This window comes from Diachasmimorpha longicaudata, chromosome 2 (genome assembly GCF_034640455.1).
Source record: "Diachasmimorpha longicaudata isolate KC_UGA_2023 chromosome 2, iyDiaLong2, whole genome shotgun sequence".
In the NCBI taxonomy this organism is placed as follows: Eukaryota; Metazoa; Arthropoda; class Insecta; order Hymenoptera; family Braconidae; genus Diachasmimorpha; species Diachasmimorpha longicaudata.
Genome location: NC_087226.1, coordinates 11,569,805 through 11,588,771, shown reverse-complemented (window position 1 = coordinate 11,588,771; position 18,967 = coordinate 11,569,805). Strand labels below are relative to the sequence as shown.

Below are 18,967 nucleotides of genomic sequence, written 5' to 3'. Positions count from 1 at the left end.
ATTTTTTTAAACCCTGGATCAGAAAGATTGTTTAATTTTCTATCGGTGTAGATTAAAAAAAAAAATTTGATTGAATTTCTAAAATCCCTGGACACTTTCTGATGCCGAAATTTCATTGAAATTTCAATGTAACGCTGCCATGCGAGGAAAGATATTCAATAAAAAACTTCAAGATAAAATTTTAAAAAATTTTATATTAACCAATGGGAAAAGGGTACATACATGTGTTCTTTAAAAGAAGCAGTGACACGTGATAGTATTCCGTCGAGGCGTGACGTTTTCACCAAAGAAACGACGAAATTCTACCAGACATGAGGGTTTAGGTGGGCGGTTGAGGGTTGTCAGCCGAGGGGCGGAGAGGGGAAGGGGGTTGCGAGGGGTACTCGAGGTAGAATGACGATGAAGATAGGAAGCGAATTCGGAGTCGCGCCGTCTCATCCACGAGGCGTGTCCCCTCTGTCCTCCCGGTCGTCTCCCCGTTTTTTTCCAATTTTTTCATTCTTGTTTGCCCCCCTTTGATTTTTTTTTACCTCTGCTCGCTGGGTGCTTGCCGCAACTATTGTCGTGTCGTCCGTGGACTTTCGTGTCTGCCGCGCTCGTGGCAATTACCGTGTCACGATGGCATCATGCCTTCCACCTCTATCCATCTCACTCAGTTACATGTTATTCTATACCTCTCCCACCATCTTGTGTCTCTCACTTCGCTTAAATAATGCTTTTTTTTTTTACCTCTCTTCTTACTTTTTTTTAAGTCTGCACGATGACGCTGTATGTACTGTACACGCCCGGAATTACATGCCTCGTGTACATTGACACGAAGTACCTAGTGTATGTGCATTACTGCTTCGTATTGTCTATTAAATGAAGTTGAGTCATCCATTTTTTTAGTTTCCTTCACGTGACAACTGGCATTTTTGGTGATAAAATTCCTTTTGGAAAATGTCTTTGACGTGAGGAGAATACTTTGTTGATGAGTTTCCATGACTCAGAAATCAGTATAAATCTGTGACAGATTTCAAACTAGATACGTAGCTCCATATTAGACAAAAAAAAAAACAATAAAAATTATTTTGCCAATTTTCCTGGCAGAATTTAATTTTTAAAAATGTTTAGAACAACTCATCGTCATTCTGTCACATAAAATTCTCTTTAAAAACTCCTCCTACCAGAACTGATGAAAATACGTGAAAATTGCGACTCAAAAGAGTCGGGATATAGTATCCCCTGATATGTGCTAAATTCTCATCAAAGGTTAATTGCAATAAAAACCAAAAAAGGCAACAACGAAACTGTAGCATCTTTATCTGTCACATGAACTCAGCTTTGTAATAAAAAACGAGGTCGATTAATCGCATGGACATTGGGGTATCATCCGTCTCACTCTACTACCGTATACTGAGTCTCGTTTTCCACTCCATAGTATTATGTGTACAGCCTATATATATATGAAATCCAGGGGCCTATAGCCTTTGGCCTTAATCGATCGAATTAAATCCATCGACCTCGAGAGAGAACGCTCTCTCGCCTCCCCCGCAACTCCTATATACCTGTACATACATAGAATTGCTTGGGATATCCTGGGCACATATGAGCCAAATGTTGGACCGATGCTTACTGACTTGAATGGACTGGCCACCTTCGGGGGCGAGACCAACTTTCTCTCTTCATCTGCATCTCTCTCGTCTTTGCCTCGTTGTCAACCTCTCCTCTCTCCTCCCTCTTTTCCACAGCTCTTCTGCCCCTTTATCCCGGTGAAGATACGAGTTTTATGGCTGTCCCGAGGACACTTGGAGATACCCTGGCTCTCTCCATCGACCTCACTGTTTTACGTTCAATGAAAATGGATAAAAAGTAACAGAAAGTAACAAAGTACTTTTTACACAATGAGAGAAACTCTATCCATGTGTCATGATTAGTTTATCAATAGTAACTCCTGAGTTATCAGCGTTTTTTATATTTTATTCTTTTAATGAATCGTCATGACCAGGGTGGGACAAAGGGGAGATATGTTGAGAAGTGGTTATGTGTAATAAGATAAGTTTCCTTTTTTTTTCTTGTAATTATTGTGTTATCTTGGTAATGACAGGTTTTAGGTTTGGAAATATCGAAGAGAAAATGTTAATTCACTTTTTCTCGTGAAATTTGAATTTATCACGATGATTGCATATCTAATCAGATGGGAAAAATTATTTTCGTTTATCACCAAAATTTTTTCAATTTTTCCTCTATTACAAAACTCAATGTAATTATTAGTAGAAAAAACAAGACCTCCATTTGGAAATAAAAATCAGGTTTCGTAGACAGTGGCATTGAATTCTATTTGAGGAAAAAAAAATCATGGGATTTAAAACTTTACTGAAAAGTCAACAAAGTTCTTGATTTTTGAGTGGCAGGAAGACGAGATATTTGAATTTTCAATCAGAACATGAATAGTCGGTGCCAAATTAATTGAAAATTCACTCCAACTCCTACACATTCGTTTTTCTCATGAAATTGTGAATTTTCAAAGACGGAGTTCCTTCTAAGTGTCGTGAACCCACATCTTGATAGACATTAACCGAACGTGAATCAAAATTTCTAGCTACAGTAATGATTATTGGAGATTTTTATTTTCCATTTAAACCGAAATTTCTTATGAATTCTGAACAATTACGTAACGTTGAGCGTTGATATTACAAAATACTGGATAAAACAGAACTCGGAAGAGAATATATTTTTTAAAACTGTTTAAACGACAGTCAGGCACACGTCGATGCACGTACACTTGGTTTCACTGCCAAGTACATATACGCGTATATGCACGCCAGACTGCATTGGATGAATTTCAAAGTAGATACATATATATCAAGCTCTGTACATGTCGTGCATGAAATCTAAACTCTCAGTGCGACAGTGCAATACGATTAATTGAAAATGATTTTCGTTATAATTTTATCTCGTCCCATAATTTCTTCATATTCACTTAATCAGTGAATAAATAACATCAGTTATCTCCAGCACAGTAGTTCGATTATACAATTACAATGACACGGTAATACACCAGTAAATTGTGCCTCGAGGATTCATCATTTTGTATCCTTAATCGTCACGCTAGGATCGTTTCTCAAGGTCAAGGCCAAATGTTAACTCGTGGGTTAGGAAAAATCATAATATTGTGGTAATTGTTTACTGACAACTGGTGAGCATTTGTTAATATCTGTGTGATTTTAAAACTATCAGAAGATACGAGGCAACTCATTGACAGTGAGTTGAGGGACGATCGAATTATGCACACGATGTATCGTGTGTCGGAGTGTAAATTCACTGGGGAAATTGTATAGGTGAGAGAATAACCGCGGGTGTGTGTACACGCGGGTGTGTCGCGATCACGTAATGCTCAAGGGGCAATTTTTGCATAAAATTGATTGAGGGAGAAATTATTATTCTCCAAGGCACATCTTTTTTTTTTTTATTTTTTAGTGATTGCACGTAACATTTGGAAAATGTTGAAGGAGAAAAAAATATTCAAATTACATTTTGGTGGAAAATGTTAATGTTCTCCCCAACGAAAAATTACATTTCGAGAGGAGTAGACCACAGAATTAATAATAAACCAAAGTCAATTTGCTAAGTTGGGTGAATTTTAAGAGGTTTTGGACGCGTGGGCTATTTTTTCCGCCTACCCGAAAAATTTATAAATTTTATTGTCATTCAGACAATTGAGAAACTGGTATTAATATCAGTGAAGGACAAGCTTTGTTCTGAAAATTATCACTTCCGTATATTCTGAACTAGTGGAGTTGCGTAAAAATGTTGAAAGATATTTGTTTAAAAAAGTTATAAATTCGAAAAAATTGTATTATGCGTTTTCTTCTATAAATAGATTCATGTTTTTCGTCTTGAAGAGTTTCTCTTTTTGACATCATGATCAGAATTAATATCAGTCCTAGGTCGGTGATAAATATTGAATAGTTATTCACTGCAAAGATAAATTTGATCCTAGAGTTCACCTCTTTAACAGTTAAGTATCATTTTCCAAGGAGAGTAGAAGTTAAAGCCGAACAGTAAAAAAATATAAATCTAAAATTAATCATCACTTACTTCTTCAATTTCCTCAATCACTCGATTACTACTCGAGATCTTTTCTCGGTAGTAATGCTCGATTACGACCATTTAAAAATGTACTTTGATATCGTCAATTATCATATTTTCCACCGCTATAAAACGACATTATGATGGCATTGATTGATCTTTTCAAGGACCACAACACGATGTTTCCTAGTTACATTAGCATGCTGTCATTGAATGCTGACTTTATATTCTGATAATCAATATTCAGAATTGGATCTGGACGAACAGCGAGCTGACAATTGATGAAAATTATGGCGGCCAGAGTTAGGGGATTGAGAATATATCATATTAGCATATAAATTCGTGAACGATTGACAAATGTCAGACGCTCCATTTTAGGAATTTATTTTTGGGAATTATTTTAAAAATATGAATTTGAAACGAATGGACATTTTGTCCTGGAACCTGATTTTTTTTTTAGTCACGACTTTCGTGTGCGGCATTTTAGCACGCGTAGGGTGCGTGAAAACGAGGCATCACGACCTGAGTGATAAAGAAGATTTGTCAATGTTCTAAATCCACTAGTTTCAGAGATAATTATAAGATAAGGGAAATTAAATTTTCAAATATCTAAGCCTAAATAAATGACGCATGTGAATCAAACAAATGTTTATTTGGATCAAGGGAACGTTTGTTTGAATTAAGGCCCGGTTGCAGCGAACCCCGTTGACAGAATCTCCAGTTAAATATTTCAATAATTATAACGACGATGCAATAAAACATCACGATTTTTCGAGAAATTCCCCCGAGGAACTTGCGATTCGGATTAATCTGCAGATTTACTACCGCCGGCATAAATTCATTTCTACCCCTTATTTCATTAACATTTTATCATTTGTCTACACAATTTCATTCTCCAATCATCGGTGGAACTACTAGCTTTGCATAAAAGGGTGAAAAAATTTTTTAGTTCTCTTAAAAAAGATTTCCTCAAATGTTTTCCATGTAATTCAATCATTTACTCGTACAGTAAAGTGTCAGGTTTTCTTGACGGATCATAATCTCGTGACATTTCCAAAAGAATTATCGAGATATCTGAAGAATAATGCATAAATTGAGTACAGTCTGTCTGAAAAAAAAATCTCAGTCATTAATTTACTCTCTAGAAATCCCCCGTATTGATATTTAACGTGAATTTCAAGAAAAGAATTCACCCGGTAGTCGTGGGGTTAATTAACATTGGCGCGCGTATGCTAGCAGTAATATTACAGACGAGGGGGCTTGAAACACCTCTACTCCAAATGACCTCGTACTTATACACACGCTGCTTCACCCGCTAGGGTTATCATTCCATCTCTAACGCAATTCTACTTCACTATTACAGAGTCTCATATAATTACGGGCTATTAATAATTGACAAAGAAGAAAAAAAAAAGGAGAAAAAAATCACGTCCAACAGAGAGAAAAAAAAACAAAGAATTCCTGATGCAAAACGATTTTTTCTCCTCCTCTTCCTTCCCTATCTTTTTCAATCGTATCCATAAATTTACATTTTTGTGAATGTAAAAGTGACTCACGTATCCTCCTTTCTGCCCCATGTACACAAAACGATAATACGAAAATTCCAATTCTCCTCTCGCAAATCACGAAAAATTCCACAATCATTGTCCTAGGGTACTAAGAATACGTATTTACGATTTTTTATTTAAAATCTGGGATAATAAAAAATGTCGAGGAATGAGGAAGGGAAAAATATCGAGGCGTAAGCTCGGTAGCTAACATGCGCTTATCGTTTCTTAACTTATGTGATAAAGTCTAGACACAGAGTTTATCTCCTTTAAATTCGAGAACATGTGTTGTATGGGTTTGTTACAGAAAATAAATTACGTGAATTAGTTACAATATAATGAGGAAAAAAATAGAGAAGTCGATCGAAGTGCTTTGCGAATATCTGTGATAGTGGGAGAACAAGATGACAATGTCAGACTTTTTTGCATACCAACTAAAAATTGTCTCGAAGAATTTATCTTGTGAAGATTCTTCTTCCAGAGATTTCTATAAGATATTCGGAAGATAAAAATTTCATTTGAAAAGCCCTTCAAATTTAAACACAACCCTTATTTTTTGATAATTCCCAATATCAGTTTTAGGGCCGAAACAAAACCTTTTTAAGAACATATTGAATTTTTTCCTGCATCCACCCCAAATATGTCTTCCAAACTAATCTCTCCATTACCCCACTCCCGCAAAATCAATCAATAACGAATAAATTATCCCAAGTATTTCATACCTCAAAATTTTCGTTAATCCCTTCGTTTACCGGGGCCGATTCTCCCTTCCCCGCCCGATTACCCCTAATCACCCGAATAGACATAATATCGTAAACTATCAGTCGACAAAAGTCTCCCACTATCCCGCGACTACACTCGATGTGAGAATTGCTCGGTGAAGGGGGTGAGAGGGAAAGGGATCGGGGTAGTGAGCCCGAGCACGTAACTCGGCCGCATGCAATGCCTCCACCATCGTGCATACAACATGTACAACAATCTCAATTCCATACATAGAACACACACTCAACAATGTATAGGCACATATAAATTGGTTAAATATAGACGAAGCGCGATAACTCTTCCTCTATCCTTCTTTCTCGCTCCACGATCCATGCCTTTGATTATCGCCCGTGCCCGTCCGACGGGAATTATACTCGACTGCGCTCGAGTAGTATGACCTCCCCTTCCCTTCATTTTCAGTTTTTTCTTTCTTCTTTTTTCATATACGGCCCATTGTCTTTATCTCTCCTTCCTCGATCGGCGTAAAAGACGGGAGAGAAATTAACAAAAAAGGGAGAATTAGAGTGAAAGAGAGGCGGGTGGAGCGGGGTAAAAAATGATAAAAGACTGAGAGAGAGAGAAAAAATATGATCAAAAGAGTTGAGGTTTTTCACCCGATTTTATTATCTAGCGGTTGCGCATTAATATTGCGTAATGGGTGAACTGAATCTAAGGTATTTCGCAATATGTCCAGTTAACGGGGGGGAGCGGGGAGGAGGGGGACGTTAGGCCACATCGAGGAAAATCGATTGAAGACACGAAACATAACATTTTTTTTTTTTGTACATGATAGAATTATTATTATTGTTTTATTTTGGGGTCTATCCCTCGAAGTATCCAGTGGATATAGTCACGTTTGAACTCGTCCCCAGTATCGATCGTAAAGGGTGGAAGCGAGAGGGTAGAGGCACAACCACCGACGCGCTTCATTCTGATGTCTCGCCGGGCTCGTCTCCATAGAAATTAGCCCCCGGGTTGCGTTTCCGCGAAATTCACCTCACCTACTCCCCGGGAATTGTTGCATACGGGGTTTATTTAGTTGGTTAGGCATCAATATAGGGCTTTTTGTGAGATAGTGGAGGGGAGCAAAAGGGGGGAGAGATTGAGCTTTCCGAGAGAGTTCTTTGTTTTCATAGCTTTTAGGGGTGTTTTGCTATCGGAGATTTTTTTCTTTGTTTTTTTTTTGAGCTTTTCATGTTGTAGGGAATGGGTATTATTGCAGTCAGTTTTGAATTGAGTCAACGGACATTTAATCGAATTGGTAGAGTTGCAGTAGTGAACGATTTCATCTGTCAGAATTTTTTGTTCCTAATTAACTCTTTTGCGATCAGGAGGTGTGATTATCGGGGCCAACTCGAGTGAGGCTCTTCAAATGTGCATTTGGTAACTGTCAACAAATAAACATTTGGTGAGACTGAACAGAGACTCGCCTCTGACCAAATGCAGTTGTTAACGAGAAATCGTTTCCATCAGTGAGGGGTTGTTTAAGTTATTCGAATAAAGCTGTCAAATTTTTTTTTCGTTGAATAAATGAAGCAGAAAGCGATTGAGAAGTTATTGGTTGAATCTATAAACTTCCCGAACTTATGGGGTCGATTTGGTCGACCCTCGACCCGGGAGCCAGCGATCCGTTTCTGATTTTTATTCTTTGCGTATAACGTATGAAATTTTATCCTGACGGTCTATCGCAAAAAAATGAACAAATTGTCTACTGCTAGAGGGAATTGATATTCTATCGATAACTTTGACAGTAATTTTCTGAACAAAGAAAAATCAGCTACTTTCTCGTAATTCTGGAGGAAAATGTACCGGTAGATTTTACGAAACTTGGTTAATAATTATTTAAGGATGCAGCTTATAATTCATTGGAAATTCAAGTTCATCAGGGAACCGCATTTAGGGTTAAATGTAGCATATGAAATTCCGTGGGAATTGAGTCATTTGACTGTTGTCATTCCTTTTTTTCTACTTCACTGTAGAATTTCATATATTTTTCAACGTCTTTCATTCATCCTCTATATTTAATTGTCAACCCCTCAACTCTGTTGTCCCCATAATTATCTCTCCCTACGTCGTCGACCGTTCATTTACGAAAAAAAAACACACACACACACACGCCCGTGAATGTCACGCAAATTAAAATTAAGGGTCCAGCATTTACAATTTTTGTTTTGTAAGTAAAAATACACGTTGGTAGGGGTCCACTATGTCCGTGGGATATTTTGGGGTGCGTTTCAATCGTCAAATTGCCCAGTGCGAAACCGTACCCAAGACACCTGTCATCAAGGCTTTATGTATTGGTTCTAAATATCACCCCGCACCTTCCTTTCTCTATTCGTCTCTCTCAATTTGTTTTTGTACTTATTTCTGAGTGTCAACCCATGATGGAGATAACACAACACATCCATAAAAATCAGTAATTTACGAGCAGTCCGTGTAAGTAAATTAATTCAAAAATAAGGGGAAATGTTTAGACTCGCTTGCCAACTCTGCGAAAACTTCACTGGAATGAAAAATTTGAAGTGGACTCATTGTGACATGTGATTCAGAAGAAGTATCGGTGCAAGGGAAGTGGGGAAGCCGTATTGGTATTGTTATTCTAAAAAAAAATCGGTTGATTTTCCTGGAGAGTCCTTCCCTTCGATATAAGGATATACATTCGAAAATTATAAGCATGTTGTGCCCATGGAAAACAATCGATTGTTTATGAATAATTGTAACCAATTATGGATCAATCAACTCTCCATCATGAACAGTATCATCTCAATTTCCCAAAGAAAATTTATCTCTCCCCTTTAGCGATGATTTTCCGCTTAAGGGCTGACTTAAAGTTGGACTTTGCCAATCTCCTCCGATACTATCACCCCTTTGTTACACCATCTTCATCCCCTTCTGCGACCATTCGCCCAACGCCCCATAAATATGCTAATATTCCCATTCCCATGTTTTCTCATGGACACCTGAAACTCAAAAAAAAAACCCTTTTGTTCATACGTATCCACACGGCCTTTGTGATATTTCATGCTCCAACATTTTTCCGATAACTCATATCTCTCTCCTGGTCGCAGCCCGAATCTCGATAACTCGTTTCATCCCCAGTATTTTTACCTCTCCCCCAACCCCCAATAACTTTTTTTCGATTTTTCCCTTTTTTCTCATTCAACTCTTCTGGATCCAAGTCCGTCGCAAAACCCGTACATTCGTGCAGATCGGTGGAGCAACCGAGCCGGCAATCGAGCGAAAACCACGAAGCCGACCTACCGATGCTCCCTCTCACCCTGAGGATCACTTCCTCGCTCTCGCTCCCTCTCTATTCCCGATGGTGTTTCGCACATGCGCTCGGTACACGACGGAGACCCCTCTGGGTTTATAGCTGTACACCTACGCGCTGCCTGGTAAATTGCTGTACAGAGAGGTATAAGGGATTATTTCGGCTACGATCGGTTGTACTCGGCTATCCTCCGCTCGTTGAGGTTGAGAGCCGAGTGGCGAGAAAGAGGTCGAGTGCGCACGTACAGCCGGAAACGTCCGAGCTCTGTTCGACCGTTTCAGGAGTGTATTCATGTAGCTACTGGTGGTCCTGGGGCCCCTTCACTCCACATAACGAAAAAAAAAAAGTACATATATACGAGAATCGATTCACCGCCCTCTCACTGGTACATTAACCAAAGTTACTCTTTACTGTTGAAAATTCACGCTCTATACCGAAGTTTAATCAACAAATTGGTTGGAAATCCTCTTTCACCGGCTTATCACGGGAAAACCTATAGTCCATTGTCTCTCAACTCGCTGATAAGTTTCCATAATTTTTTTTTCATCTCTTTCTCTGTTGATTAATGGATAGCGATGAAAGCTCTCTTATTCCACATGTGCCTCAGAGGCGAGGGAATTTAATTTTATTAATAAAAAAAAATTATGAATAAAGAATCGTACGCAACGTTGTCGTTTCGACCTTGAACATAATGTATTTAAAAGTGCGCATGCGCTTGGGGTTCTCTATTTGGTAGATTCGATCATTCCAGAGGCTCCGTTCCAACATCTTCAGCCGTGACCCCCTGGAAAGTCGCTTTTCACTTTCATGCCCTCAGCACGTTTCACGTTATTTTCGATATCGTTAATGTTTAGCAAATTACTACGGTATAATGTTCATTTTTTCAGGATAGTCTTTTTTTTATGGAAAGTTGGATACTTTTTTTTTTTTAATGGTGATTATACTTAGACACGAAATAGGGAAAATGACTTTTTATTTCGTACGCAATGACTTCTACATGTGCCATTAGAGCACGAAGCAATTGGTTTTATGTTTCTGGGAACGAGAGATTTATCTGAGATATTTATTTCCCTCTTTATATTATGAAAAAGTGCGCAGTTCGGCGCATTAGAGGTCTCCCTTATTTGCATAAAAAATATTTTTAGTAAATGAAACTCATTCAAGTTTTTTTTTTCGAGTGGTGGAGTTTTTTATGGCTGAATTGATCTTGGGGACAATGGGCTCGTTGTTAGGGGAAAAGTGGGAGGGTTACGGGGATTGATGTTGAGACTTTTGGAGGCTTTTATTCAGCGAGAAAAATTGAGACACGTGGAAATTCATGAGGGCAACGCTGACTTTCGAAATTGCAAGCGAGGAAGGCACCGGCCTTTATTCAATAATGAAATAATCAATATCTTTCAAGTTGACACACCGGGTTTTCGGAGGGTCTTGTTTTTTAAATTGACGGGATGGGAAGAGCATGTTTAGGGCTCGTGATGAAATTAGGGACTTTTGTTTTGGTAAAAGAGGATATGTGATAGGTGACAAGTATTTAGGACGAGTACGGAAATTTCAAAAGGGAAAGTAGAGTAGGGATCACGCGCCGGGTGGAAAACATCCGTTTTTCATACGCCAAATTGTTGTTGGATTGAGAAGGGCCTAAGATAGGTAATTGGTCAGTTTAGAAGGGATGGCTCCTGAGGGTTGTACTTCGAAGGTGAAGGAATAGAAATGTTAATGGCTCTAACTGAGGGAATCGGAGATATCTTCGATTAGACCCGAGATTTTAGGAAAAGCTGCGAGGAGACATTCAGCTAATTAGGGAAATTATTTGAGTGCTATCTATCATCCTTTTCGACATTAGAGGCTCATTCCATAGTCATAAAATCACTTATCATTATTATCATTGTTCCAAAGTAGCGTAACCCATGATTTTGACTTATTATACTGTCATTATTTTCAGTAGAATTTGAAAAATGCGATCCGTATGTAATTCCCACAGTTAAAAACTTAATCTGAAGATAAGACATACATTCCACCGAGTAGATTTTCCTGTGTAAAAGTTGTCTCATTGTCTTTGAATTTCAAATATCTTAGAAATTCCATTCTTTGATGTCCAAGGGAAAATTCCATACACCATTTCAGTAGAAATCCCTTGATAAATTTTCTCACTCACCCCAGATTTCATAAAATTCTGTAAAAAGTAACGGTTGGATTCCGACATGTACCTTAAAATTATGAATAATTCAATGGTCATATTCTGACATTTCAAGTAGATATGAATTTTTCCATAGGGATTCCTTCTTAGAGCCCAGTGAAAGTTAAAAATAATATTTTCACAAAAATGTTCTACATTTCACCAAGAAACGAAAAGGTGATAACCCTCCGCATTTCCTCGTATTCAAATTTAAGGAAAGAAAATTCGCAAAATCATCAATACGCGCGGAAACTCTGCGAGAACTCTCTCGCTCCATGAAAAAAAAAAAAAATACGATAATTGCAAATGAAAAATTTATCATTTCAAATGCCACTGAATCCCCATTCCTCATTCTCTCTCGCCTGACACTTTTATTTCTGCATTGTCAACTCTATTTAGTCTTATCACTTGTACAAAAAATATATATGATTCCCTGTCTCGCTCACCAAAGGAGAGGAGAGTACTCGCGGTCCCCTCTCTCCTTGAATTCGTTTATTCTCTTCATCAAAAAAAAAGAGAAAAAAAAGTAGTGGAACCGAAAGCGTTTAAAGTAGGTAGACAAGTGATGCCCGTGGGGCAGAGTAAGGACGCAGAAAAACAATTCAATGTACGAATTCTCATTAACGTCCTCTCTCATTACATCGGAAACCTCTTCTTCACATTGCAAAAAGGTCCTTTTCTCCGTCAACGAGGTCAAGACGTCCACCCGACTCCCTAAAATCCCGGAAAAATTATCAACGGGCTTTGTTCTCTGTTCTATCACACCGTTGATTCCTAGACAGAATAAATGAGAGTATCTCAAGACAGAAAAACCGATCAAATACTCGACAATCCAATTCTCCTCCGGTTTTCACAATGTCAGCTGGGCTTACGCCTAGCAACTCAGGGCACCTCCACTATCACCCTACATCCCTGTTCACAAAAGGCCACGATACCTCCCGATCCACCCCGGATTCTCCCGATCACACCACTCGGTTGAATCCCCGAGTTACATTCGGGGAGCCGTGGCACGAACTACTGCTATTAACTGAACACCACGAACCGGTCGGTCAGCTGTAAGCCGAGCCGCCTGACTGCCACAGTGGAGACTCGCTCTCCCAAAAGAGCCGGTTATACGTAAAAGAAAGATATCTCAGCCTAAAAAATACACGAAATTCATTAAAAAAAACATTAAATTGAATTCTCAAAATTTAAAACCACATGCCAGATCTCTCAAAATAACATTAAACCACGATATAATACTAACAAATTGTAAGTGGGACCAAGTGAGTGTGCGAAACCCCCCCACCCCCTATGAATGGAGGAAAATAAGCGAATTTTTCAATTGACAACTGTACATTCGTGAGATAAAAAATCGTTGATAATTAAAGAAAATCAAGTTTGAGGTCTACATTGAAGTGAAAAGAGAGTTTGCGAGAGGGAAATAAAAAAAAAGGCACCACTATAAAGACAAGAAAGGAACGGAGTAAACGAGCACTGCGCCGGGTTGATGGGCGCGGGCGGGTTGAGGGGGGCACAAGGGTGGGTGGGGGACCGGTCGGTGAGGGAGGGAAGACGGTGGAGGGGGGGTGAGTGGGTGAAGTGAGATAGAGCTTAATACGAGTGAGTGAGAGTTGGCGAGGGGGAGAACGGAGAGGAACGAAAAAACGACGGGCAGCGTGCAGCGGCTGTGATCACGAACCTGGCAGTTCTCGTCGATCGACCTCGGCACACCTATCGCAGAACTTGTGCTGGAGTGACTCCGGTTTTAATGATACAAGGAGTCAAGTGGAAAAAGAGAAAAAGGATCAGGGAATATGAGTGATTCGTAGCAATTTGAGATATTTTACTTTTATTATCCTGGGGGTAATAAATGAACAGTGGAATTTTCGGCAACGGGGAAAGGGTGAATTGTTAATCAATGGAAGGGAGAGGAGTAGAACGAGATTGACGGGGAAATAGTCGACTGAGGGCACCCGGTTGGAATTGTTGGAGTTCGAAGGAAGAAAGAAAAAAAAAGGGAAGGATTGAGTGTAACAGTGGTGAAGTTGAGTCCAAGGTAGTCGAGTGTTAAGACAGAGGGGAGGTAACTGGTGTTGCCGGGCCACCGGTGCTTGATTAATGCAGGTTTAGACAGCATTATTCGCCGGCTTCTCCGATAATTCAATGATTTTCGAAGACAAACGAGACGGGATAGTTGAGTAATTAATCTGGTATTAATTGATGAATTGTAATATGTTACAATTGATTTGCCCGGGCCAGAGTTCGATATTTCGATGAAATTCATTGAAAAGTGTCAAGTGGAAATGAAGAAAAACGTGCAGGTTCGTGTGTCAGGTGCACGAGAGCCGTCCATTGAGCGTTAAGTGGCAGTAGCCGGTGTTAATTCAGGGAAAAATATACCAGAGAAATTTTAGGCGAGTTATGAGTAACTGGAGGATTAAACAAATTTGTGCATTTCTTTTTGGATTAACATCCTGAGGTTTTGAGTGCATCGTTGGGAGGCATTTGTTGGGGATCATTGGAGGATAATTAATGAGATGATTTGTACTGAGCTGTGATGAACGTTTGGACGATTGTTTGCTGATCAGTTGTATTCAGATGCCAGTGGAGGATTTTTTTCGATTTAAATTGCTCGAGGTAGAGCGGTGTCTGGGCTCTGCTGTCTTACCGACCGGCCGGTGTGCATCACGATCGACCGATAATTCCACTCGGTACTCTTCCACCCGTACATACATGGGGTAGCAACCAGCTCCCAGCACTTTTCACACTCCTCAAAATTTCCCCCGCCCCGTCACCCATCGGAAAAGTGAAAATATCTCTAGAAACCTTTTTTCCCCATTTTTATCTTCTATCGAGTTACAAAAAAAAAAATTGTCTCAAAATTTATTTAACAGAGTATATCAGCTGGAGGCTATCGCAATCACACGGGGGCAATTTTTTTTAATGAATCAGCCAGCAATAAGTGATAACAGGAAATAATTGCGATGGAGCAACTGTAATTCAAGTGATAGTGTGAAAGAGCAAAGTCAGATGAATTGTTGACACTCGAGATGTTCTAAACCTTTGACTATATAATTTCACATGTTTCTTACTCACACTTTACGAATCAATGTATTCATCGTATCAAAACGATTAAACATCACGAGGAATTACGAAACTGAGAGTAGCTCGTGTATCGTGTGTCGAAAGATAGTGGAGAAGAAGAAAAGGCTTTTTTTGTTCGTTAAAAATTATAATAAAAAAGTGGGAGGAGGTTTTTCGTGAGGTCCAAGCAATGACCTTCAGAAATACGAGGCCACTGGAATCCTCGGGTTTCCGTGTCGAGCACGCGACCAAGACGGCGCCAAACTCGACATTTTTTCGTTAATTTGAGCCTTGGAAACGCATGAGAGAGATAAACCCGTTGGAAAAAAAAATCCACAAAACTGATACTTTCCCCCAGAAATCATATTCAGGAAGAGAAAATTCTCCACGGAGTTGAGGAATACGAGATTTCCGAAAAATAGGAGTGGATGAAGTGCGTTTTTCTGACTAGAGCTCAAACAAAATTGAAAAAAAGTTGCAGAAAAAGATTGAGAGGGGAAAAAAAAGGAAGAAAGGAAAGGAGAGGAACAAAAAAATCACACAGCCCCTTTAACGTGCCTTGGAAACGAAGAGATTCCTCCCGCGTATCACCTCGATCGAGACCGTTCCTTGGATAGCCTCTATGGAACACTACGCCAGAGGAATTGTACATACCCGCCTTTTCAAAACCGGTTTCGTTCGGCTTCGTGAAACTCGCGTTTACATTGGTTGCGTTGTGGGAAGCATGAGCCAGTAAGAAACAAAAATAATAAAACTGAGGGGAAGTGAAAAAGGGGGGGGGGGAAAAAACTGGCGATTTTTCTCCTTTTCCAAAACCTGGTAAATGATAAAAAGAATAAATTTACGCAAGAGCATACGCTTGGTCGATAACAACCAATCACAAACTGTTGAAGGGAGTGAGTGTGGAATGGCCACATCCAAATCAACCCAATTTGCAGAATCACGAGAAAAGCCAATTCAAAAATGGAATTAATTTATTCAAACAATCACCACAAGTTGCTCGCCATTGGCCAGTGCATTGTAGACAGTTGCAAAACTTAATAAAATCCACGAAACCCCTTAGATTATCATCAATTTAAATACACATTGAATTACTGAATGATAGCAGTGGTTGACTGTGGTAGTGATGAAGCAGTCGGCAAGTACGCCACCAGCTGCCCAAGTGCAGTCAATCGTATTCACATCGAGAATACGACAGACAGATCATCGTCATCAGGTCTGTGATGGTGATTACGATGAAGATAGTAAAACAATAAAAATAACCGTGAATGACAAACAGCCTAGCAAGTATTCACCTAAGAAGGAGGATGATGGTAAGACTAAATCACCGGCTATGTCACGTATGTTAGCTGTTGATGCTGACAATTACATGCTGAGAAAGGGTGCAAATAGTACAAGCAGTACTGGTGTTACAACATCTCCCAACAGTGTACAGATGACAACATTACCAGTTACAAGTGGTGGACAATGTAATGTAACAAATGTTGTACTTGGTACATCGCTGACAGAGCGCAATCAATCGAGATTTGGTATTAACAATAATTCAAATTGGCAGCATGTCAATCACAATGTTAGCTACTCTTCGGGGCCTGGTGTATTGGAGAATTGTGCTAATGGAGATGGTGTTATCAGTGAGCATTGTGATACATTGAACACGTGTGATGGACCATGCGCCTCGTCGCCCAGCAACGAGATTGACCAATCATTTGTATCACACCAGGAGGCGCATGCCAGTGATGGAAGTGAGCGCAACGCGAGGTTGAGAAACCCGGCTGATTCAAGCCAACGACGTCTAGGGAATCAACAAATTTTAGGAAATAATTCGACAACACTCGCCCACAGTGATAAACATCATGATAAATTATTTGATAATGCATTGCTCAATAGCATTGCACTTGCCAGTCATAATTTGATGCAATCAAAAGTACCATGGAGGTATGATAATCGTGAATCGCGTAAAAATTCCGAGTGTTCAATTTCGGATGAGGATATTGGAAGTATTGACAGCTGTTGTGTTGATAGTAATAAGCAGGATGTCTTTTGCGCTCGTCCACTCTCATTTCATCGGCACATGTGCTGGTGCAGTGAGGGCTTTTTTACGAATGATGGGGGTGATAAGGGAGATAGAATTGACGGTGGTATAGTTGAGAATGGCCGGGTGATTAAGAAGGGTAACAGAAGTGATGAGTCACCTCGGGCCAATGGCAATTGTAAGAGTCAAAATGGTGTTAGACGTTTACTTGAGAATGGTAGTACGGGTAATGGTAAAATAACGATACCTTATCAGAGGCGAAGTGAGCCATATTCAAGTTTATGTTGCTGTATGTGCGGTTCTATGTGTCCTGTAGAGTGTCACGCCTGTTTTCACGTTGTCTGCAAGGAGTTCAGTGGACAACACCTGTGCCAATGGGCCGACAAGGGACACGCACTTCCGGGACAGGTCTTTGACAAGGACAAGGTCAGTTGAAATTACATTTTTCAATTATTTTTTTTAATGTGAGAGAAGTGAGTCATTTTGGGGTTTGCGGGGGAATTTCGGATGGGCTAGCGAGTTGAGGAAATTTCCGCTTCCGTTTCATGTTATTTGGGCCTATTTTCAATCCTCTTTCTCGCAATAGAGGCCAGAGAGTCGTTTCGGTGGTTGAATTTTATTTTATTTTATTCTATTTTTTTTTTTATGTGAGTAATGCTTTATTGTGAATGATCTTCACTATCTCAGCGGAAATTTCCTGGGTTTTTATGGTATACCGGTAGACTTGATTTTTGAAACTGAAAAAGTAGAATAATCGCTTGACTAGAATTTTATGATCATCTAGAGTGTTTCTATTGCAAACTCGGTTAATCCTCGAGATCATTGAACTGTTCAGCCAGCCGAGGTCGTAGATTCTGTCTCGATCGAGGGCGGTGTGGATTAACGTCAGCTGGTGACAAATATTTTCAATGTAATCAAAGCCATCTTCATTCACTGTGCACCAAGATATTCCCCCCCCGTGAGTAATTGAACGATATCATTTATTCGATGAATTCGAGGAGCAGTAACATCCGTTCAAGTCAACCCACTCATAACTTCCATTTATACATTTCCTAGTTTCTCAACATTGCGACATAACAGTTATTCATTATCTAAATTCCCACATTTAAAGACAACACTTCCGTTTATCACCAGCCGATTGCAAAAATTTTCAAACACCAGTAGCAGTCCCCATTGTTCTAGTAAAGTTGAAAAGAATAATTCCAACATTTTTGTTCTTCTGTATTTTGTTTCTTGGAAATAAATTCAGGTGGAAAGTGGTGATATCCTGTATAGAATAGGTCGATTTTTACGACTTTATTGGATATCCAATTATTTTTATGATGAGGGATTCTAGTGGGACAGCCCACGATACCCAGACGAGACTTCACTCTGAAGAGATCGTTTCGTCTAAAAAAAAATCATGAAAATTCTTGAGACTTTCTTTCATATTTTGCTTTTAACCCATCGTGACACATCAGCCGACCCCACCTTTCACCCTTTTGTAATAAAGTGCTTGACTCGGTCTGTTTCTCTTATGTTATAATGCCGTAGAGGTACCAGTAGCCGTTAGTCCCAGGTGACATTTGTAAATTTAATTTTCGTCCAGTCTCAAAATAATTACGAGATACCATTTTAGATATTGTAGTAAAAAAAACTTTCAAACAATATGAGTGGTGGAAATAAATCAAGGTGTCTTCTTTTTTCAATCCAAACAGGAAATTCAAAATTTATATCGCTCTGCGCTCTCCATTTTCCATAACAAACGGGACGCAGATGATTACAAAAATACACACTGAAATAAAAATTCGGAATAAAAGTAAATACCAAAAATAATCAGTGAAAACACCCGGTCGGAAACACCCAATTTCAAAATCCTAATTTCGGTGGAAGAAAATCTATTTGGCTCCCTCATAAAACGTTAAAAAAAAACTGAAACGAGGCTATTACTCACGTTCGACCCATACTTCACGTTCTAACAAGCCCTAATTTCATTGTCAATTATCTCGCAAACTACGTTGTACAGACAATTACAATTTACAGCAAACGGAGACCATTATTAA

At 39.3% G+C, this 18,967-nt stretch overlaps 1 protein-coding gene across 4 annotated transcripts in view; it reads left to right on the top strand.

The window, feature by feature from the left end:
- Positions 1 to 18,967, top strand: part of LOC135172035 (phosphatidylinositol 3-kinase regulatory subunit alpha) — a 51,127-nt gene that overhangs the window by 11,820 nt on the left and 20,340 nt on the right. For 3 of the 4 annotated variants that reach the window (XM_064138410.1, XM_064138417.1, XM_064138425.1), the window contains one exon: positions 17,242 to 17,351. In XM_064138410.1, the coding sequence (XP_063994480.1) occupies positions 17,242 to 17,351 (110 nt within the window). Of the gene's footprint in view, positions 1 to 13,395; positions 17,352 to 18,967 lie in introns of those variants that run through there. The other variant, XM_064138409.1, reaches the window with a different exon arrangement.